The following is a 19158-nucleotide window of genomic DNA, read 5'->3' on the forward strand; positions in this document are numbered from 1 at the left end:
ATGCCACTTGTTTAAATAGTTATCATGTTACTTGTACTAATATCAATCTAAAACTTAATATTTAACCGAATAAACTTACCGCAGCAGCAAGTAAAGATGGCGACCGAAGATTCTGAAATGCGCTGCTCGACAGTAAATGAGGGTGTGGTCTAATTTAACAGTCAGAGTGTTAAAATGCAGCAACGACTAAAATCCACAGGAATCAACTCCCGATGTGTTATTTTAACTCGATTAAGTGTTGAACTAACTCGGAACTCACTGAAAAATCAACAGTGGCATTTTTGCTGTGAAGGAGTGTTAAATACCTGAATTATGACTGAATAACAAATAAAAACAACCAGAGACATATGCAGTGATAGTTATTGTGTTTTAGGGTCATCCAAAAAATAAGTACTACCACACTTACTCAATTTTCCATTTCACTCCATTGTACATTTGAAGTGGAAATCCATACAGCTTTGATTTTTACCACTAATCGCATGTTAATTTATTTCGGGCTTTGACTCCAAATACTCAAATTCAGTGGCACAACTTAGTTCGAAATATTACAGCTACAGTGCAATGATGGTGGGGGTGACTGCATTTTGTCAGAGGGGCCATTTGTTCCTGCAGTGCAATAATTATGCCAGTTATCCACGTATACCTGTATATATGGCTGAAATGAAACAATATACTACCATTTCTTATTTAGACACCACAGAACGCTAGAAATAAGGCTTGATGTATTCTTTACATTATCCACTGTTTCTTCTTTTGATGACAGCAATAAAGTAAATGACACAGAAAACCAGCCCAAAGTTGAAGTTTACATCTCTCTTGCGACTTCGGTGGAAATGTTCAGCGATCATATTTATGGAAGCTTGTTTCTGGCCTAGATTATTTTTCCTACGTCGCTTCGTTCTTGAGTAACCTTGTTCACAGGATTTTCAGAACTTCACCTCTGACCTTGCCCTTAAGGTCAAGGTCACTGAGCTTGGGCGTCTACACTGCCTTTTACACCTGAGGGGTAAACGTCTGCTTGTTTTGAAAGTTTCTCCCGCACACAAGTAGTATGAAGTAGAACATGTAAAGCTGACCTAAACAAACTGAAGCCTGATTTGACCCTCTGTGTTACATCGAGTCAGTGTCACCAAAACCGAATAATCAGATCAGAAACTAGTCACCATCATGTATGAGGTGAAAGAAATCAATAGAGTAAAACTATCAAATTCACTTGAGCTTTTTTACTTTCTTAAAACTGCACCATTTTTTTCTGTTTTGCTACTATGAGCTTATTTATTTGAACCTCCTGGTTATTATTATTATTATTATTATTATCTACAGTTAAATCAGTGTAACTTACTCTTCATGACTGAGGCAACAGTAAAACCTGACTATTTTATATTTAGAGTGAATATGTATCTCAATTTTAAAGAATAGACCTAAATGACTTAAGGGTCTATCTAACTTAAGAGAAACCTACTATTTGAAGTGCTTCAGGCATTTTAACGCAATTAAAAACACACTTAGAGTACTTCTATCCCTAATTTCAAGTCTCACTTTAGATTGCACATGCATAAAATTGAAGATTAACATGCAAAACTAAGTTTCTTCGAGACAAATATACTGCAGCACCTCTTCCAAGTGTGTCTTCTTCAAATCTGTTGTAAGATTTAGATGCCCTCAGTTGCCTGTGTGTATGTGTGAGTCTCTGCGTGTGAATAACAAATAAAGAGGGCAAGCACTGCATCGGTCACCGCTGATATAAACAAAGTAGGAAGAGTATGATTTAGAACTTGTTTCTTTTTATTTACAAATTTCAAAAAACAAAAAAAAATGATGTAATCCAAAGTCATACACATTGTCCACACAACAAGCTTTGACTGGAGCCAATCCTCAAAGACAGCAGATTTAATCTTCTCCTCGGCTAAAATGGAATTCAGACAGTCGGCTCTGCTTGCCCGACCAACTCGATTTGTATAAATAAATATGTAAATTCAAGTAGAAAGCTGTGAAACTAAAGAGCAGTCAGTCTGCGCAGCAAATGCTGAGCTGACAACCAAACAGGTCAACACTGAGGAAAACTTGCAGTTTTGCCATCACAGGGGTGATGACACGCCTGGACAATTCTGGTGATATGGTAATACAGCACAGAAAAGGGGAGAAGCACTTGATATTGTTTGTTTTTATTGTTGTTATTTTGCTTTGTTTTTCCAGATGATAAGTGGGTTGGGCTGCCTCGGTTTCTGACCCATTACTTGTGATTGAGCTAGCATGCACATAAATGGCTCATTTAGCTCAGATTCAATACTAAGATTTGCATCTATATTATCTGAGCGCACATAAATAGGAAATGATTTCAACACTGTGCAGTCGTTGAATATCCCTGGTGACAGTTTTTTGGTTTTTCATATTAAACGGCTGATCAGTTATTAGATATGATTTTAACTCTATGCTATCCTGGATATTAATGTGCTTAATAACACATTGGTTGGTCCACATCAAAGTTCTGCACAGTTTCACATGTGTTGGGTCAGACTGGCTTATCATTAGTTCTTAAAAAACAAAAACTGTAGTAACAATACTAATATGACTGTAAAAATCTTACAAACAAGATAGTGATGAAACAAATGAAACCAAAAAGACATTGTAAAAAAATAAAAATACAAATGAATAAATATGCACCGTCATAAATAAATTAATTTGGTAAATTCAAACATTGTAGAGAGCAAAAATGAAACACAAGTAAACTTACAGTTTCAGTATGGAGAACAAACACATGGAAGAGGGAAAAAGGACAGGTAATGCTGAGTCTTAACTTGACGTTGTTTCATCTTTAACAAAAGAGCTAGTGGTTTTTAAAGCTCTTCCTGCAGCTGTTTAGGCCGAGGGGGGTCAGCTGGAACAGCGGATTGATGGTTTACATCTAGAACCGGACCGATATGGGATTTTTAGGACCGATGCTGATATTGGTACCGATATTGTTTACTGATACGTCGGATTTGAGGATTTAAAAATCTCATATATCAGCCGATATTTTTTTCCTTTCACGCACAGAAAACAAAGATTTCCCTAAGATTTTTTATTTATAGCTATTTATGAGTCTTGACCAACATCCAACCCTGCAGTTTAAAAATAATATTGTTTTATTGTCACAAGTAGCGGATTGCTCCTTTTTGCTCTACCCAACAATCATCTGATCTGCCAGTAGTTCCAAACACGTGTTACCTGCGAGTGCAGACTGTCCTCTGGTGGGCAAACTATGCAACCCCCACCCCCAAATCTCTTATTTGAATTTTCCATTTATCATCCATTATAAATGCCAAAACTGAAATATTGGCAAAAAATTAATATCGGCTGATATACACAATATATAGGTCGGACTCCATTTATAGCAAATTTAAAGGGGAAACTGGTCACACTAAGAAGCTTTTCTAGCTTTCACCCAGTCAAACACAGATTTGTATCTTTTTACAGTGTAAAAATGGATATGTACTTCTCAACTGTAGCTGTGAGGATGCTGTAGAGAGAGCGTGTTTCTGCACTGGATTGTTTTTATTTTTTGTCTGCTCTGCATTATTTGGTCTCTTAAGACACAATCCTCTTTGATGGAGGTTTCAGATGTGCTGTTTCCTTCTTTTTCCTTTTGGCAAAGCTACATCATCTCTCCCTAAAAAAAAGGTTTGGTTTCACATTGACCTCTGTTCACGAAACGAGATGAAACAGAGAAAGAAAAAGGAAAAACAGCAGAGCAGAGGTGAAATCTCTCTCAAAACATGTTACCAAACCGAGTAACATGAATCTAAATTTTTTCTTTTCTTTTTTAATGATTCCTTTTGCAACCCTTAAAAAGACAACAAGCAGTTACAAACACAGTAATAACACGAGCGTTCCTCTGGGGTTGTACAAATACATATATAGGCTTGAGTGAGTGTTTTGCATCGTTTTTCACTAGGCTACAGTAAGACTGTGGGTGAGATTCAGAGAGCCACGGCGACTGTCTGTCTCTCTTTACCTCGCCTCTCTCACAGTTAACATTCAGAAAGATGGAGGCAAAAAGGCATTTTCTGTTGGTTGTTTCTCCGCTACAAGGAGGACACCTCACTGGGACACAGTTTATTTTTTTCCTCATTTTCACCTGGCTGTCGTTTTTTTAGGCAATCAGAGATTACATAAATAGAAAAAACACGCACAAAAAGAAGAAAAACAAATCTTCCCACATCTGATGCCTAAAGAGAAGGAGTCTTTTCAAAAAGGCCTGGTGTAAAGGCATCTGATTAAGCGTACATTCTTTCATTAGATTTAAAGTTTCAGTGAATATCTTTAACCTCATCCTCAAAGCACAACTGTTTCTTCAGTATTTCAATATGATCCCACATCTGTTGTGTGTTCCTTCAAGAACAAAATCCTACAATACACCTGTCCTGGCAGTGAGTTATTATTAAGTTCAGTCAAAAATGCTCTCTAAAACTTCTGTGTGATCTTGTAACCGTTGCGTTTGCCGTTTTAAGAAGTGCTCAGTAGCAACAAGTGATGGACAATACCATTTTAGTTATGAAATAAACTGTGCTACCAGCTAATGTAATAGCAAAGCCTGTTTCACAAGCAACCTCAGCTCCTCTTTTTAATTAGCTGAAAGCAAAAGTCTTGACATTTAGCAAAGCTGCAGAGCTAGTATCTCTAAAAGTCAACAGTATAACTAGTGGCCGCTTGTGGTCACTACAGGCCCATACTCAGCAGTACTCAGTCCAGTGATAAGCATCTTAATGCCGGCATTGGACAAAAAAAAAAAAAAGAAAAAGAACATTTTTTTGGAAGCTCAAAATCCTCAAACTTTTATTTTCTCCATCCCTTTGGAGGGTTTTTAAGCCTTTATCAGGATTCTTCTTCTGATATTCAGCATCAAGATTATTTCTCTCTGTCCAGTCACTGTTGAATCCCCATTCAGACCATTTCTTCAAGGCAAGTAGAGATGTTCAGGAGAAACACTTCAGCAGGGCCTCAGATCTCAACACCTTAAATGTCTGTCATTTTTTTCCTCATTTCATTTAATTTAATTTCATCTTGGCCTCGACTCTTGGAAACCTGCATCCTGGCAAATGGGCTGTCATCCTTTTATGGTGACTATTACAATTTCTGAAAGCATTCTCACAAAAGGACATCATTCTTTTGTCACTGTCCCCTCACCTCAATTACATCATCTTCATCTGAGCTGCTGATGCTGCTGACATTCCCGCCGTTCACCAGCACCGGGCCTCGCTGGCCCTCGGACCGAGCTGAGGGGGAGAAGGAAGAAGGGGAAGATGAAGAGGAGCTGGATGCAGCAGTAGGGGGGTATTGGGACAAGAAACTGGCTCCAGCTGGGCCGGGAGTAGCAGCTGGACCCGACACCCCTCCTGGGAGCATTGAGCTGGTGTAGAGGCTTGCTAGAGATGGACTATACGACAGAGGGAAGCCTGGTGGGAGCATCCCAGCCATGCCTGGCATGTTGGAGCTCAGCATGAATGGTGGCAAGGCTCCTGAAAGTGAACTGGCAGCTTTGACTGATGGAGAGGATGATGATGTTGAGGAGGAAGATGAGACGGTGGGAGCGGTGGTTGTCGTCAGTGATGAGGAAGGAGAGGAAGTGGGAACAGTGCCGGCTCCGCCCATGTTCCACCCATGCCGATCCGGGTACATGTAACTGGCGTCGCTCAGCTGAGTGTGGGGGGGCTGGAAGTAATGCGAGCCTGCCCCCATGAAGAGCGGATGCCCCAGTGAACCACCCAGCATGGCAGAGTTTAGACCCATAGGGGGGAGCCCATAGCCCCCAGTGAAGGGGAAGCCCTGCGAGGCCACAGGGGCTGAGGAGTGCTTGCCGGCAGAAGGCTGCTTACTGGCCCGCTCATCCAAGGATGGGGTGGAGGCTTTGCGCTTGGAGCCCGTTCTCAGATCTTGGGCGGCAGTGGCATCCATGTTGGGCTGAATGACATTAGTCACAGAGGCATCATGGTGGCTCAGATTTCCACTTAATAACCCGCTCCCACTGCTGCCATTGGCCTGAACCAGTTTGGTTGAGGGCAGGCTGCTCACGCTGCTCTCTGGCAGATGAACAGCAGAGCCTGCTGACCCACCAGCTCCTGCACCGCCCGTATAGCGCTGCAACTCATTAATGATCTCCGGGCTGTCGGGGGAAAGAGGGCGGGGCACAGTCTTGGGTGACAGGCAACCGTTACTGACATGAGTGGGAACCTCTGGAGGGGGTGCTTGCAAATCTGAGGAGAAAAGAATTGGATTTAAGCTTTACAAAAATTCAAGCATCAACACGGCCTCAGTTTACTGAAAGAATACAATAAAGTCATTAATATCAGTGTGCTACATCTCTGAGATGGTACGTAAATACAGTAACTAGGGTTACATGCTTTCAGAGGAGTTATTGTAAGGGAATCATCCTACCTTTGGGTGGTGCTGTTGAACTCTCCTCCACCGACTTGGCCTTACTAGCTGCTCTGATGGCAAAGATTCGGCCATCAGATGTCCTGATGTAAGTCCCTATGAAAGCCACAGGTAAACAAAACCGTTATTAGAATTAAATGAAAACATTTCATTATTACATCTTTTTACTCAACTAACTCGACAAATACCAAAAGGTTTTTTTTAATAATCTCTTCAATAATAACAAAAAACAAACAAAAAACAGCTGGAACAAGGACACGTTCACACAATTATCTGCATTTTGTGACCACCACACAAAAGAATTGACATGTATAACAAAGCGGTATTGTACCTTTAGTGCCCCTGATGACATGGATACTCTCTCCAGCGGTGATCCTGGCCTGGACATCTGTGGAGTTGTTGGTGCCTGGAATCACTATGTCTATAAAGAGATAAAGAAAGACAATCAGGGTTTACGGCCATAAAAATATAGTAATCTTTAGTACTGACAGAAAGAATAGAGATAAAATGGAGTGCATGGAGAATCTGCTTACCAGTGGTGGTGACAATTTTCTGTACAAACACGCCAGCTTTCTGCAGGCAGTTGACAGGGAAGCCTCCGAGGCTGGATTTAGAAGAGTCATTGCCTGGGGCAGAGCTTGCAGATGCCTGGCGGGGCATCATAGAGACTGGAGTTGACTGGACTGGCCTGACACTGGCCACTGGCTTCTCTTCAGTGCTAGTGGGAGGACGCCTGAATAGACAGAGATTTTCTTTTTTTACTCTTGATTTATGACTTGTCTTTATTTTTCTGAAGGAGGGTTTACTTGATAAATGCTCAACCATTTAAAAAAAAATTAAGAGACATGTGATAAGAACTGGATTTACGGTAGCTTGTTAGCATATATAGTGGGATTGTAGATGTCAATAACTAACCAGTTTCTCTGGCTAAAGGCAGGGATGTTGGTAAGGCTCTGATCACTGGCAGGGTAATAGTGAGCATAGGAAGGGCGGGTGTATGGCACCGAGGCCCTCTTTTCATCCTCGTAGCCCTTCTTTGCTGCCTTCTTCTCTGCGTTGCTCAGCTTCAGCTCCCTGCGGTCTATCAGCAAGGACTCGTGGGGGAATGGTTGCTAGAAAGGAGGAGGTTGAAAGCTGATCAGTGTTCTGCTCCAAGTTTGCACGATTACCTCACTTATGATGCCCTAATCCTATACATTAATATTTTGCCCGCTTATACTAATTCAGTCTAATAAAATTCATGAGAACGGCAACTGGAAGATTCTCTGCTTTTTAAAGCGAGCCACAAAAAAGGGTGTAATTATGTGATGACTCATCACCTCTTAATCTCCAGAACCTCACAAGCTGTTTAAAATTGTGTTATAAATGTAAAACAAAGCTTCACTGTAACTCCTTGGCATACTTCCCATAGTTCCAAAAATGGATTTTAGTTGGCAACTATGGACACATTTGGACATGTCATCCTGCTGTAATGACAGCTAGGGGCTTATTCAATTAGCAGAGAACTCTAAAATATGTCAGGAAAGCTTACTTAAGGAGACTCCTGTCTGCAGAAAATGAGTTTTTATCTTCATCAAATCGTAGTGAATAATGGAAAAAATACACAATGGAGTGCAGGAGCGTCTATGCTCTATTTGTAATCGCCTCTAGAGGGCGTATGGGGACAATATGTTTCCTCATACCTTTGTAATCAGTTGGGGATAGAGGTGCAGGGCCTTCCTGAGGACGCTCTCCATTCTGTCGTTGGGCTGCAGATGGATGCTAGATGGGTCTGGTTCCTCCTCCACAAAATGAAGAAGAGACTCAACTTCTCTCCTGGTGAAGGTCAGCACGGGGTTCAGGTCGTCCACAACGCGGTCTGATGAACAGAAAGGAAAAAAAAACAGAAGAACTAAAATATTGAGGTAAAATTGTTTGGAAAAAGATTCATCTAAGGATACATGGGGAAAAAATGTAGACAGAAATGGCTAAATTCGAATGGCCTCGATGTATTCGTCTCACCAGACAAAGCTTACAGCAAACACTTGAGACACTTCAGTGTCAGACGAGAGCCGCTTGGCAGAAGAGCTCTGACTTTACCTCAGAGCTTATTATTTAGTTTTAGGGGTTCTGCTCGCACAGAGGAACCTACACTTGGGGTTTTCAGTGAATTTCAACACTGACAGCTGTTTGAAAGAGCTGTCATCTGAAGGGAGTGAAATTTCAATTAAAAAAAAAAATTGAGTTATTTCTGGTTAAAAATACAGGAAAATGTCTGACAAATGCTCCTGTATGCAATGCATTTTTAAGTAACTAAAATGTTACCACACACATATTTTAGGAGAGGTTATTTGACTGCAGCTCCGTTGCAACTCTCTGCAGCGCTTTTTCACGTGTTTCCGACTCACCAGACATGCCCTGTTTGGAGATCTGACGGTCGTAGATCTTCTTCTCCAGCGTAAAGTCGCACACCAGCCTGTAGATGTGGCACGGCTTCCTCTGCCCATAGCGGTAGACACGGCACACGGCCTGGGCGTCGTGGCACGGGTTCCAGGAGGCGTCAAAAACCACCACACGGTTTGCCCCGATCAGGTTCACACCTAGACAACCAGCCCTGACAGGAACAGACGGGTCAGCGGTAAGCTGATTAGTCCTTTTAAGATTTATGACCTATAATAATGATATGATTAGTGGGGAGCGTGTTACCTGGTTGACAGCAGAAAAACCCATGCGGAGGTGTTGGAGGGGTCATTGAACTGGTTTATCAGTCGCTCTCTCTCTGAGGCAGTTGTGCTTCCATCCAGTCCTTCAAAATATCACACGGCAAATGCAGAGTTAACTCATATCTAAGAGGTTCTCATGTTCCTTAAGTTTTATATTCTTGTATCTCTTCTCTTCCTGTTTTTCTCTGAATTTATACTGCTTGATTGCTTGTTTCACAGTACAGTGAAACTTTATCCTTCAATATTTGAATCCCCATATGCTGTTATATGGACTGTACAGATAAAATACCATGTATATAGAGACAAGTTACAGCTGAGGATTCATATTATAAGAGCTCAACTAACCAGTGATGCAGTTAAAATAAAACGTTAACTGTAATTTGATCTTGGATGACAGATCTTTATAAATATCTGTGGATCATTCTTTATAATTCAAGCTTCTAGTAAAACATAAAGAATATAATTTAAATAAAATATTTAAAAAATCAATTACGACACATGAACCCCACAAATAGAACAGCTGTAAATGAAAACACTGGCTTGCAGAAAAATGATAAATCAACATATAGCCGTTATTTAAAGAAATAAAAACACCAGCAGGTGGCAGCACTCATGGCAAGTCAATGAGAGCAGCAGCACGCAAATCACTGCAGTCAGTTCCCCCAAAGAGAACAGACTCATCAGTTCAGCATAATTAGCGGCTCGGTTTAGCATATTACAGAGAGCGGCTGTTTCGCACCTCAGAAACCTCATGATTACTTACGATAGTAGTTGAGGTTGCGGACCCAGTTTTGATTGGGTCTGTCTCTGCTGGGCACATTGGGTGATGGAGGCACTGGTCTCTTAGCCAAAAAATCCTCGATCACGGTCAGCGTGGACAAACTCTGACTGCAGGGAGGCAGACAGACAAGGGGGATAAGAAATCTGATCCATGAGGTGCACGAGTGTAAATAATGGAATGCAAAGTTGTTGAAAAGTAAAGATTTTTATTTCTTTTTCTTTCGAATCAAAAATCTGCATCCTAGACCTTTTTACGTCTTTTACCTGAAGACGAGGAGTTTGTCTCCGTTCCTGACGCTCTCCTCTATCAGGTGGAACAGCAGAACCATCTTTGCAGAGTTCTCCAGGATGCCGGGCTTGTAGTCAGTCATGATGTCCTTTGCCTGTCCGTGTGAGAAGACAGACTATAAAAACTGCTCCCAGATCAGCTTCAGAGGTTTTTCCTATATAAGCAGTTTCAGTGATTTTGAAAAAGTGAGGTTACAGACGGGAACTATGGGCCAGTTTTCTCACATCTGAACACAGCACGGACTATTTAAAATTTCAGTAAAAACATTTGTTAACTTTGATTGGATCGCACTTTTCTAATAGTCTTCCAACGTACCCATTCATATGTGATGACCTGATTGGCTTTCTCCTGCAGCTGGTTAAGGCTCAGGCCACCGACGGGGTTAGGGTTGTCCAGGTTCTTCGGCTTTTGATTGGGTGCTGCCGGACATCGTCCTGTAGAGGTGATGTCATCAAGGTCTAAATCCTGGTCGCTTGCCAGGTTTTCCTTCTGCAGAGCCTCGTACAGGACATCTGGATGGTTCCAAATCTGAAGAATAACACAAATTTATATTTAGAAAAACTATATATAAATGTCATTATCGTCACCAGTGAAACAAAGTTCCTGAAGAGATCCAGACACACGCTCGCACTCCTCACCTTGCAGCAGACGCAAAACGCTTTGAGCGGGTTGAGGCTGAGCCAGCCCGTGTTTCCTGCCTCTCTGAAACGGTTCATGAACTCTGTGTAGAGCGCCCTCTGCAGGGGAGACAGACGCACCAGAATCACATGCTCCTCCTTAGAAGGCAGCTGGTCCTTCAGGACATCGTGGCCTCGTCTGGATTAAAGACAAATTACAATCAATATTCGCAAAAACCTCACTGAGCTTTTGTTTTATGGACAATGACAGTGACCTTTACCTCTGTACAAAGCCCTCCAGCAGGCTGTGCAGGACGTGGCTCCTGTACCTCATCAGCTGGATGTCCTGAGGCGTGCTGTCCACACACTGGCCATTCAGAATGGGACGCTCGAACATGTTGCTGAACTCCTGCCGCGTACCTGAAATGTGCACAGGGTGTAAAAGCTGCAGTGTTGGCATTAACTCCTAATGCTCGTCTGCTGAAACGAGGCACAGGTTGCTCCATACCTAGAAAATCGGGCCGGACAAAGTCGACCATGCACCAGTATTCAATCAGGTTGTTCTGGAGGGGGTAACCGGTGAGGACCACACGGCGTCTGGTTCGGATGTTCTTTAGAGCCTGCGACGTGCTGGCGTGGCAGTTCTTGATGCGATGTCCTTCATCGCAGATTACCACGTCTGGACCGGGCCGAGCCAAAGCTTTCTCGATACCTACAGAGAACAAGTGAGGATATTTTTAATTTAATTTGCTATTCTGACTGTTCTTGCACTGTAATCTGAAACTTCTAGTCTTTGCATTTCTCCCATTTTTACTTCACGTCCTGTCCTTCCTGTCCAGCAACCTCTATCATCTTTCCCAGTCTCGCCAACCTTTAAGTAGCTCCTGCTGTCTGTCCTCTTCATCCAAGTCGATGACAACAGGTCCCGCTGCTTTCTTGCTCTTCTTTTTCCTTCCAGCCACGAAGCTCTTCTTCAGTGACAAAAGGCGATACATCTCGTAGCCCATCAGCAGCACGCCCCCGTCCCGAGCCCAGTCCTCCACCACCTTGGCCCTGGCTGTAGTATTCCTGGATATCACCGGAAGGTATCAGGTTGGTTACTGCTTGTGTTTCTCAAAGGTAAGACAATGAAATAAATTTTTGCCCGGCAGTAATCCACAAAGTAAAAGTGTTTTCCTAAAAGGATAACATTCATTACAGTTCAATAAAAAAAAAGAACAAAAAAGGAGAAAGAAAGCTGGAGGCACGTTTTCCTTTGAGTGATGAGCTTAAATGTAATTTGTAGCACCTTTAAGTGAAACCTATGAAAAAGTGTGAGATGTATGACTAAAGGTGAAGAAAATGAGTCAAAGAAGGGAGGAAATCCTGTAATAATATCAGATTATCTTATATTAAATAAATATTTTCAGACATTCACATACGCGTGAGAATCGGAAAATCTTTTCCAGCAGAAATCCAGCAGCTGTTGGGAGGGAAGATACCGGAGAGACGGGAGAAAGGACGAGCCAGACGGGGATTAAGCTCACAGGCCGACCAGAGGGTCAGCTTAGTCTTTTTGTTTTTTTTAAAGACAGATAAATGAAACACTTCCTGACTGCTTTGACCCTGCTGTCTGTGTGAGGAGGAGAGAACCTGCAGGATTTTTATTGTTTTTCCTCGATGATTACATAACATTTAATCAATTTTCATTCTGTCTAGTGTGATAGAGCAAAACAACAAAGATGTGGTTGTGTTAAAGTACCCAATCTTAAAAAGGACTATGTTAAAAAAAAGAAAGAAAAAAAAGTGTGTTTGTTACTCACTTGTGTTCATCGTTGAGGATGTGAACCTTAAAGGTACGTGGTGTCACCACTGCAGGATCAGGATCTGGAGGTAAAGCCTCAGGGGGCGGGACCCAGGTGTTGAACTCTGACAGCCAGTTCTGCAGCGTGTTCACCTGGAACAACAAAAAATATATACATTTAAAGAAAAATCACCAAACTCTCTTATAGCTTATCACCTAATTTCTATAAGAATTCTGTTCACGTCATAAGAGTGACAGCTCAGAAACCTCACTCCAAACAAAGGCAACAAGCAGCTTCACAAGTCCAGCAAATGTGTTCTGTTTTTTGTTTCATTTTCACTTTTGATGGAACATCATTTTAAGATAATAGAACTCAAGGATAAATACGATCAATAATTCATGCAAGCGTGAGCTGCAGAACATCTTAACATTATTTATTAACATGCCCTTTTCTCTGAGTTACTCCTCACATCAACTTTTACACACACTTTCATTTCTATCGATCGAAAGCTCGCAGGCAAAACGTGTCCCTGCACTTATTCTATTATTCATCTATTCACTTATATCTTTTGATTTAATCCACTTAGATTTTTCTCTTCTTCCATATATCTGAGCATTTATTGAATCCTTTTCCCCGTTCTACTACACCAAGATCAAACCCGCGGGTTCTTACAGGTACGATGGCGAGCACGGTGTGAGCCTGGGTGTGTCTGAAGAGGACGTCGATGAAGGAGATGACCTGCAGCGTTTTGCCCAGGCCCATGCTGTGGGCCAGGATACAGCCGAATCCACTGCTGCTGCTGAAGCGCTCCACCGACTCCACCAGGTTATCGTACAGGAAACGGATTCCCCCAATCTGAGAAGGAGGAAGAGGTGGCATAAGAAAAGCAGAGAGAGTGAAACTCCGGGATCAGGATTTATGGGGCTTAACAAAATTGACATCAAAGGACTTTTTAAACACAACAATGAATAAATTCTCCCTTTTTTGACAATTTCAAAAAGTTACAATAGGTGCTGCTACATTAGTACCTGATGAGGTTTCACTGCTCTGGCCAGCTGAGGCGACAGGAAGATGTCTTCCTCTGTAGTCGGATGGTTCAGGTTGACCAGCACCCTCCCCCGGGCGTCCGGCTGGTTGAGGGCGTCGTTGATGTGGGCGCCGCTCGGCTCGCTTTCTTCTTCCTCAACTGTAGACTCGCTAACGTGGACGATGGAGTCGTCCTCGCTGGAGCTCAGATCTATGACATCTGCGCAGGCCGGAGAGAGTACACAAACACTTGCACATAAAAAAAAAATAAAATCTAGAGACAATAAAAACTAGATATAAATATATATTTTTTGGAGCTGGAGGAGAAATTGCAAACTGGAGAAGTTATTAATTATGTAAATTTGGTAATTCTACTGGGCTAAATGATAAACACTTTAAGAAATGGTGTATTTCATACTGTTTTTGTGGTGAGCAGGGCTGTTTCGCTTTTGAGACACACAGAATGAGAGAATGTGAATAAACAGGCCCAGCGGCCCAAGTGCCGAAGATTGAGAAATCTTGCAGCAGCTATTCCAATGAAAACAAGCCCTCCTTCTTTTTAATGGCCTTCATACATTCATGTCAAGTAACAGGGGTCACTGGTCGCATCTTGTGCGATGCTGCTTCAAACGTGAAGGTTATCGTGCGTGCGCGTTTGGAAATGGAACGACTGAAATCCATATCTGATAAAAAAAGGAATTCAGCGTCAGCGGTATCAAGTGGTTAAAGTTACACAAGCTGGCAGCCTGTGAGGGCACAACGGGAAGAGGTGGTGTGTGTGTCAGTATGTTAGTGTGTGTGCGCGCGCGCGTGCGAGAGAGAGAGAGAGAGGGAGAGAGAGCTTATATAACTGCAGTGAATGGCTGGTTATACAAGTAGGATTAGAGTGGAGGGGGAGACTGGTTATGCAACCCAAACTAGAAATGTCACTGTGCCACTGTGGTGAAAGTGTGTGTGTTTGTTATGTGAGTGTGTTCTGGCTCATAACCAGGATTAGCCGGCTTTATTGCTCCACAGACCCACTCTGATCTGCCCCCCACCCCCCCACACACAGACCCACACTCTCTCCTTTCATCTCCCTTCACCTCTCCCCCTTTCATTTGCCTTTTTTCCTCTTTCCTTTGCTTTTGTCTTTCTCAGCTTTCACATCTACATATTACCCGTCTCTGTTTATCACGGCCATCTCTCTCGCCCTCTCATCCTCATTTGTTTGTGTTGCAGGTATGCGTGTCTGCGGTTTGCCTTCATCTTCTGGCCCCGACACTGAAATATATGTGTTTATACCAAACTGTGCGCGTGTGTTTATCCTTGAGTGGCTTTCTGAATGTTTGCGACTGTGTGAGGGTGTGAGAGAGTGCGCACTCGGGCAATAAGGGAACAGTACATGATGTACTCTCTGAAGGTTCTAAATATTCTGATGCACATGGCAGCTAATCTACGAAAACACCCTGCACTTTATAACTCACACACGCGCACACAGACACACAACCTTTACAGGAAGCAGGGAGAATTTTGACCTCAGTTTAAATTGGTGCTGTAAGACTTTTAGTAATTAAGTTTAAATGTTTTTACAAAATCCTCCCTAGAAGGATTCTTTTCTTCTTTCTTTTTTTTTTAATCACAAGTAAAGTAATCAGCACGTTTTCATTTGAAATAATGGGACGCTTCCTTTCCAGCGGCTCTACTGAGGCAGCTGCGAGAGCGAAACTAGAGCTGCAGTCACAAAACAGGACCGGTACGACTTCCTGTAGTTTACAGACGTGATGTTGAACATAAATGCTGATTTCTGTTCATCTCTGCAGATGAATGGACACCTAAATATGTGCTGACTTGTGGTTTTTGGAGTAAAAACCTCATTCGATATTCAAGTTCGGGCTGTCTTTCAAATCTTCCTTTTTTTTTCTTCTTCTGGAAATTCAATCTGTGGGGTCTTTTACTGCGTCAGCTTTCCAGACCCCTGGGCTCAGAAAGCATTTTGAAACAGAGTGTGTAATTTAATAAACGCATGCCTGTCATGAGGCTATTCAGGCTGGTTTGCTTAATCTTTAAAAGGCTGATGAGATGTGAGGTTTCCAGCAGACAACATCAAACTGCTACAGTTGCGAGATATTTCCCTTTGATGGGCCAGTGTGCGAAAAGTTTTAAAGACTGATGTCACCGACAACACCCCCCCCACACCCCTCTTTAGAGTCAAGCTTGAACTTTAACATTATGTTGTGTAAAGAAAAAGAGAAGCTGCACACTGTGGATCTACTGTTTCTCAACACCGACTGTAGTAAAATGTTTTATAACTTTATGATTTTGCATTGTGCAGCCTTCAGTACCTTCAGTACCAAGAAATCCAACAGTAGGACAGACACTGTGACGTAACTGCTACATGTTTGAATAGAACAGATGAGTCACTTTTACATAAGTCATGACAGCAATTGTGCAACGCCTGATAGCATAAACGGACAATACTTCATTCTGCACTAATAAGGCAAACCAATTAAATAACCCAATGAGGAAGTCTGCAGCCTGTCACAGCTGAAACTGAGAGCCTGGAGAAGCTGCCAGTCCTTAAAGTGAGATTGATCCTTGGAAGTTTTAAAGACCTAACATGGTTTTGAGCTTATAACCAGATGGCTTAAACTTAAAATCCAAGTTTCTGCAAGTTGAATGTGCCCTCAAACGTCTGTTAAACGTGATGAGGAATGAATGGGAAAAGAAATACACTAAAATCCTGAATGTCCTGGAAAACTAAAAGTTGCTGCACACTGTGGTGTTTGTAACAATACGGATTCTGCTTTTTAAAGGTTTTGGCCAGTTAGGCGACCATCCCCTCTACGATTATTCCATGATACATGTAAAATACACCCTGGGATTACAAGAAAAGGGTCAGTACTGCAAGTCTTTGTCCACAAAATGCAAACTGTGTTTAGTCAGCTTTAATGTTATGGTTTCCAATCCACGTTTTTTTTTTCCTTTTTAGTGTTTTTTTTTTTAAATATACCTATATATATATATATTTTTTAACACAAGCATTTTTGAATACTTCTTCTAAAGACTGAAAAGGACATATTCTGACTGAAAGAAACCTCCTCAAATATTCACTTGAAATGTAAAACAACAACAGCGTGCAATAACACAGCTAAGTAACGACTATTCAGTCATAAAATGCACAAAAAAAGGAAGTTGGAACCAGACAAACATCTTGTTTCTGTTAGTTTTTTTCTGTTTGCTTTGAGGAACATCTGATTTCAAGTGATGTTCTTTGACAGTAAGAATAAAAGCTTTTGTTCAAACTGAACTGAGCTGCTGGTTTAAGTTGCTTTAAAACACTTGGCATTACTTTTTTTTTTGCCTTCCTCTGTCTGTGTGTCTCTTACCTGTTTTGTGTGTGTGTTGTGGGCTAACAGAGGCGGGTATGTTAGCCTTGCTGTCGTCCTCACTGATGCCCGTGCTGCCCGAGTCCACACAGATCACCTCCCGTCTGCTCGAGTTCACTTCTTGCTGCGATGCCGCTGACGTCGCCGCTGACGACGCACGCGTTGTCACATTGCCTTGAGAAAAGGGAACGCAGGTGAAGTTAGTATTGGAAGAAGATTTGGGGACAAATGAGGGATGAAAAGAGAAAAATCCGCTGTGAGATGAACAAAAAGAAAGCAAAATCGAGAGTTGGTTTTTCAGAACCTGGATACAAACTTGAAATTGCGGATTGTCGTACAGTTTACGCAGTTACTGTCTGATGGAGCAGCGAGTTTGCATGTTTGTGTACACACTCTCACCAGTTGTGTATTCGGGCAGCAGCGGTACGGGGAAATCCTGTTGTCTTTGCTGCTCCAGACGTCGCCTTCTCTCCAGCTCCTCCTGCTGGGCCGCTTTGGTCACTGCCTCCAACTGGTGCTCCCTCAGTAACTTCCTACGCAAACACAGCAACAAATCGGTTTGCTTTTATTCTAGTTTTAGAATTTCACAAACTGTAACCATACAGTTTGCACTGTGCACGTGTTTGATTGCTGATGAATCATTGTTCTCACACTGGAATACTCGCAGGGGCTTAATTATGATAGTCACATCATTGCTTTCTTTAAAGATACATTAGTCAGCATTTAATAATAAATTGGAACCAAGAGAGCTGCACATTGTGAAATATGTGACTCAGCGAAAAAGCCACAAAGAATTATCAAAGACTTTTTAAATGCTTTGTTGTGCTTTGGAGGAATAATTACTGCCATTACTGCTAGGCTCATTCGAAGAAACCCACTTGTTTTGTGTCCTCATGTTGAAGGACAACCCGATTTACACTACCTGCTAGAACAACATGGGAACGTTAGCTTGATTTCTTCAGTCTGTTCTTTTTCTAGGATGGAATGATTGGACAGCATACATCTTTAATAACTTGGTTGTCTTTAATAAATTGGTTAAATGTCCCTCGACCAGACCCAGCTTTTTTATGTGTAGTCCACAAATTTTCAATAGGGTTGAGGTCAGGATTTTGGGAATGCCATTCTAATGTAATGACTGATTACATTACAGTCAGTCATTAAACAGACCAAAACCAGGTTTGATTTGTGTTTGGGATCATTGTCAAGTTGTAAAACCCAACTGTATCCAAGTTTCAACCATTTAGCTGTTGATCTGCTTCCACTTTGTGCAACGTACCAGTACCACTGGCAGTAAAACAGCTCCAGAGCATGATGGTACCACCACCATGCATGACAGCTAGGACAGAGTTCTCAGGTTTGACCTTTACTCTTGTCATTGTGGCCAATTTTTTGTCTGATCTGACCACAAAACCTCTCTCCGGAAGACATTTGGCTTGTCCATGTAAAATTTTCACCACAAGTCTGACTGATTAGGCTAGCAGGTAGAAACCTGACTTCTGCTGTACTGCTAGCACACTAAATGCATTAAATGTTTGCTGATGTTGTTTCTGAATCCTAGATTTCCACAGTGGGTAAAAAGCTTACTGGAATATGGGACGATGAAATGAACATTGTGTCTCCGGGCTAATTTTTTTCTAAGATGTGAAAAGAATTGAAGATATTTAGAGAACTCGGTGCAGTGCTCACATTTACACAAACGGGTTTCAGTTTTGCTATAGCCTCCAACTAACTAAATTGTAAAGCTGAATAATTTAATTATTCAAAAAAGAAATACTGAACAAACAAATCATTGTTGTAAAAAATGTACTACTTTGAACTGGCAAATAAAACAAAAAGTCCTACACCTCTTATTTACACAAATAGTTAAATATGTCATATGTACGTAAAGGCAGGGAATAAACCCAGAACTTTTATCCATGACATATGTTTGATATTATATTAAACTGGCTGTTATGTAAAGGCAACAGCATATTTGGGGTTGAGCTATACCATGTTTATTTGCAGCCTGGAGTAATATGGCTGCAGACTGAGCATATGTATGATCAGTGATAGATTTCAATAGTAACTGGAACATAGTTTCAAAATGAAATTTAAGAGGACGGAAGAGTAGAGGAAGAAAAACAAGTGATATATATGTACAGTAGGACAAATCTTATTATCCAGCCAGCAGTGGGTGTT

The 19158-nt window shown here is 41.7% G+C and overlaps 1 protein-coding gene across 2 annotated transcripts in view; it reads right to left on the reverse strand.

Moving 5' to 3' along the window:
• Positions 1-1783: 1783 nt before the first annotated feature.
• The window catches only part of LOC134618065 (helicase ARIP4-like), a 35508-nt gene continuing 18133 nt past the window's right edge, over positions 1784-19158 (reverse strand). For both annotated transcript variants that reach the window (XM_063463271.1, XM_063463270.1), the window contains exons 3-22: positions 17380-17513; positions 16981-17154; positions 13615-13832; positions 13259-13441; positions 12605-12738; positions 11674-11870; positions 11311-11514; positions 11084-11222; positions 10824-11001; positions 10501-10713; positions 10161-10279; positions 9880-10004; positions 9100-9199; positions 8802-9007; positions 8097-8272; positions 7330-7526; positions 6948-7147; positions 6746-6835; positions 6415-6510; positions 1784-6233 (exon numbers count right to left, since the gene is read on the reverse strand). In XM_063463271.1, the coding sequence (XP_063319341.1) occupies positions 5152-6233; positions 6415-6510; positions 6746-6835; positions 6948-7147; positions 7330-7526; positions 8097-8272; positions 8802-9007; positions 9100-9199; positions 9880-10004; positions 10161-10279; positions 10501-10713; positions 10824-11001; positions 11084-11222; positions 11311-11514; positions 11674-11870; positions 12605-12738; positions 13259-13441; positions 13615-13832; positions 16981-17154; positions 17380-17513 (4165 nt within the window). In that variant the 3' untranslated portion in view covers positions 1784-5151. The remainder of the gene's footprint in view (positions 6234-6414; positions 6511-6745; positions 6836-6947; positions 7148-7329; positions 7527-8096; positions 8273-8801; positions 9008-9099; positions 9200-9879; positions 10005-10160; positions 10280-10500; positions 10714-10823; positions 11002-11083; positions 11223-11310; positions 11515-11673; positions 11871-12604; positions 12739-13258; positions 13442-13614; positions 13833-16980; positions 17155-17379; positions 17514-19158) is intronic.

Source organism: Pelmatolapia mariae, linkage group LG20 (assembly GCF_036321145.2).
Source record: "Pelmatolapia mariae isolate MD_Pm_ZW linkage group LG20, Pm_UMD_F_2, whole genome shotgun sequence".
In the NCBI taxonomy this organism is placed as follows: domain Eukaryota; kingdom Metazoa; phylum Chordata; class Actinopteri; order Cichliformes; family Cichlidae; genus Pelmatolapia; species Pelmatolapia mariae.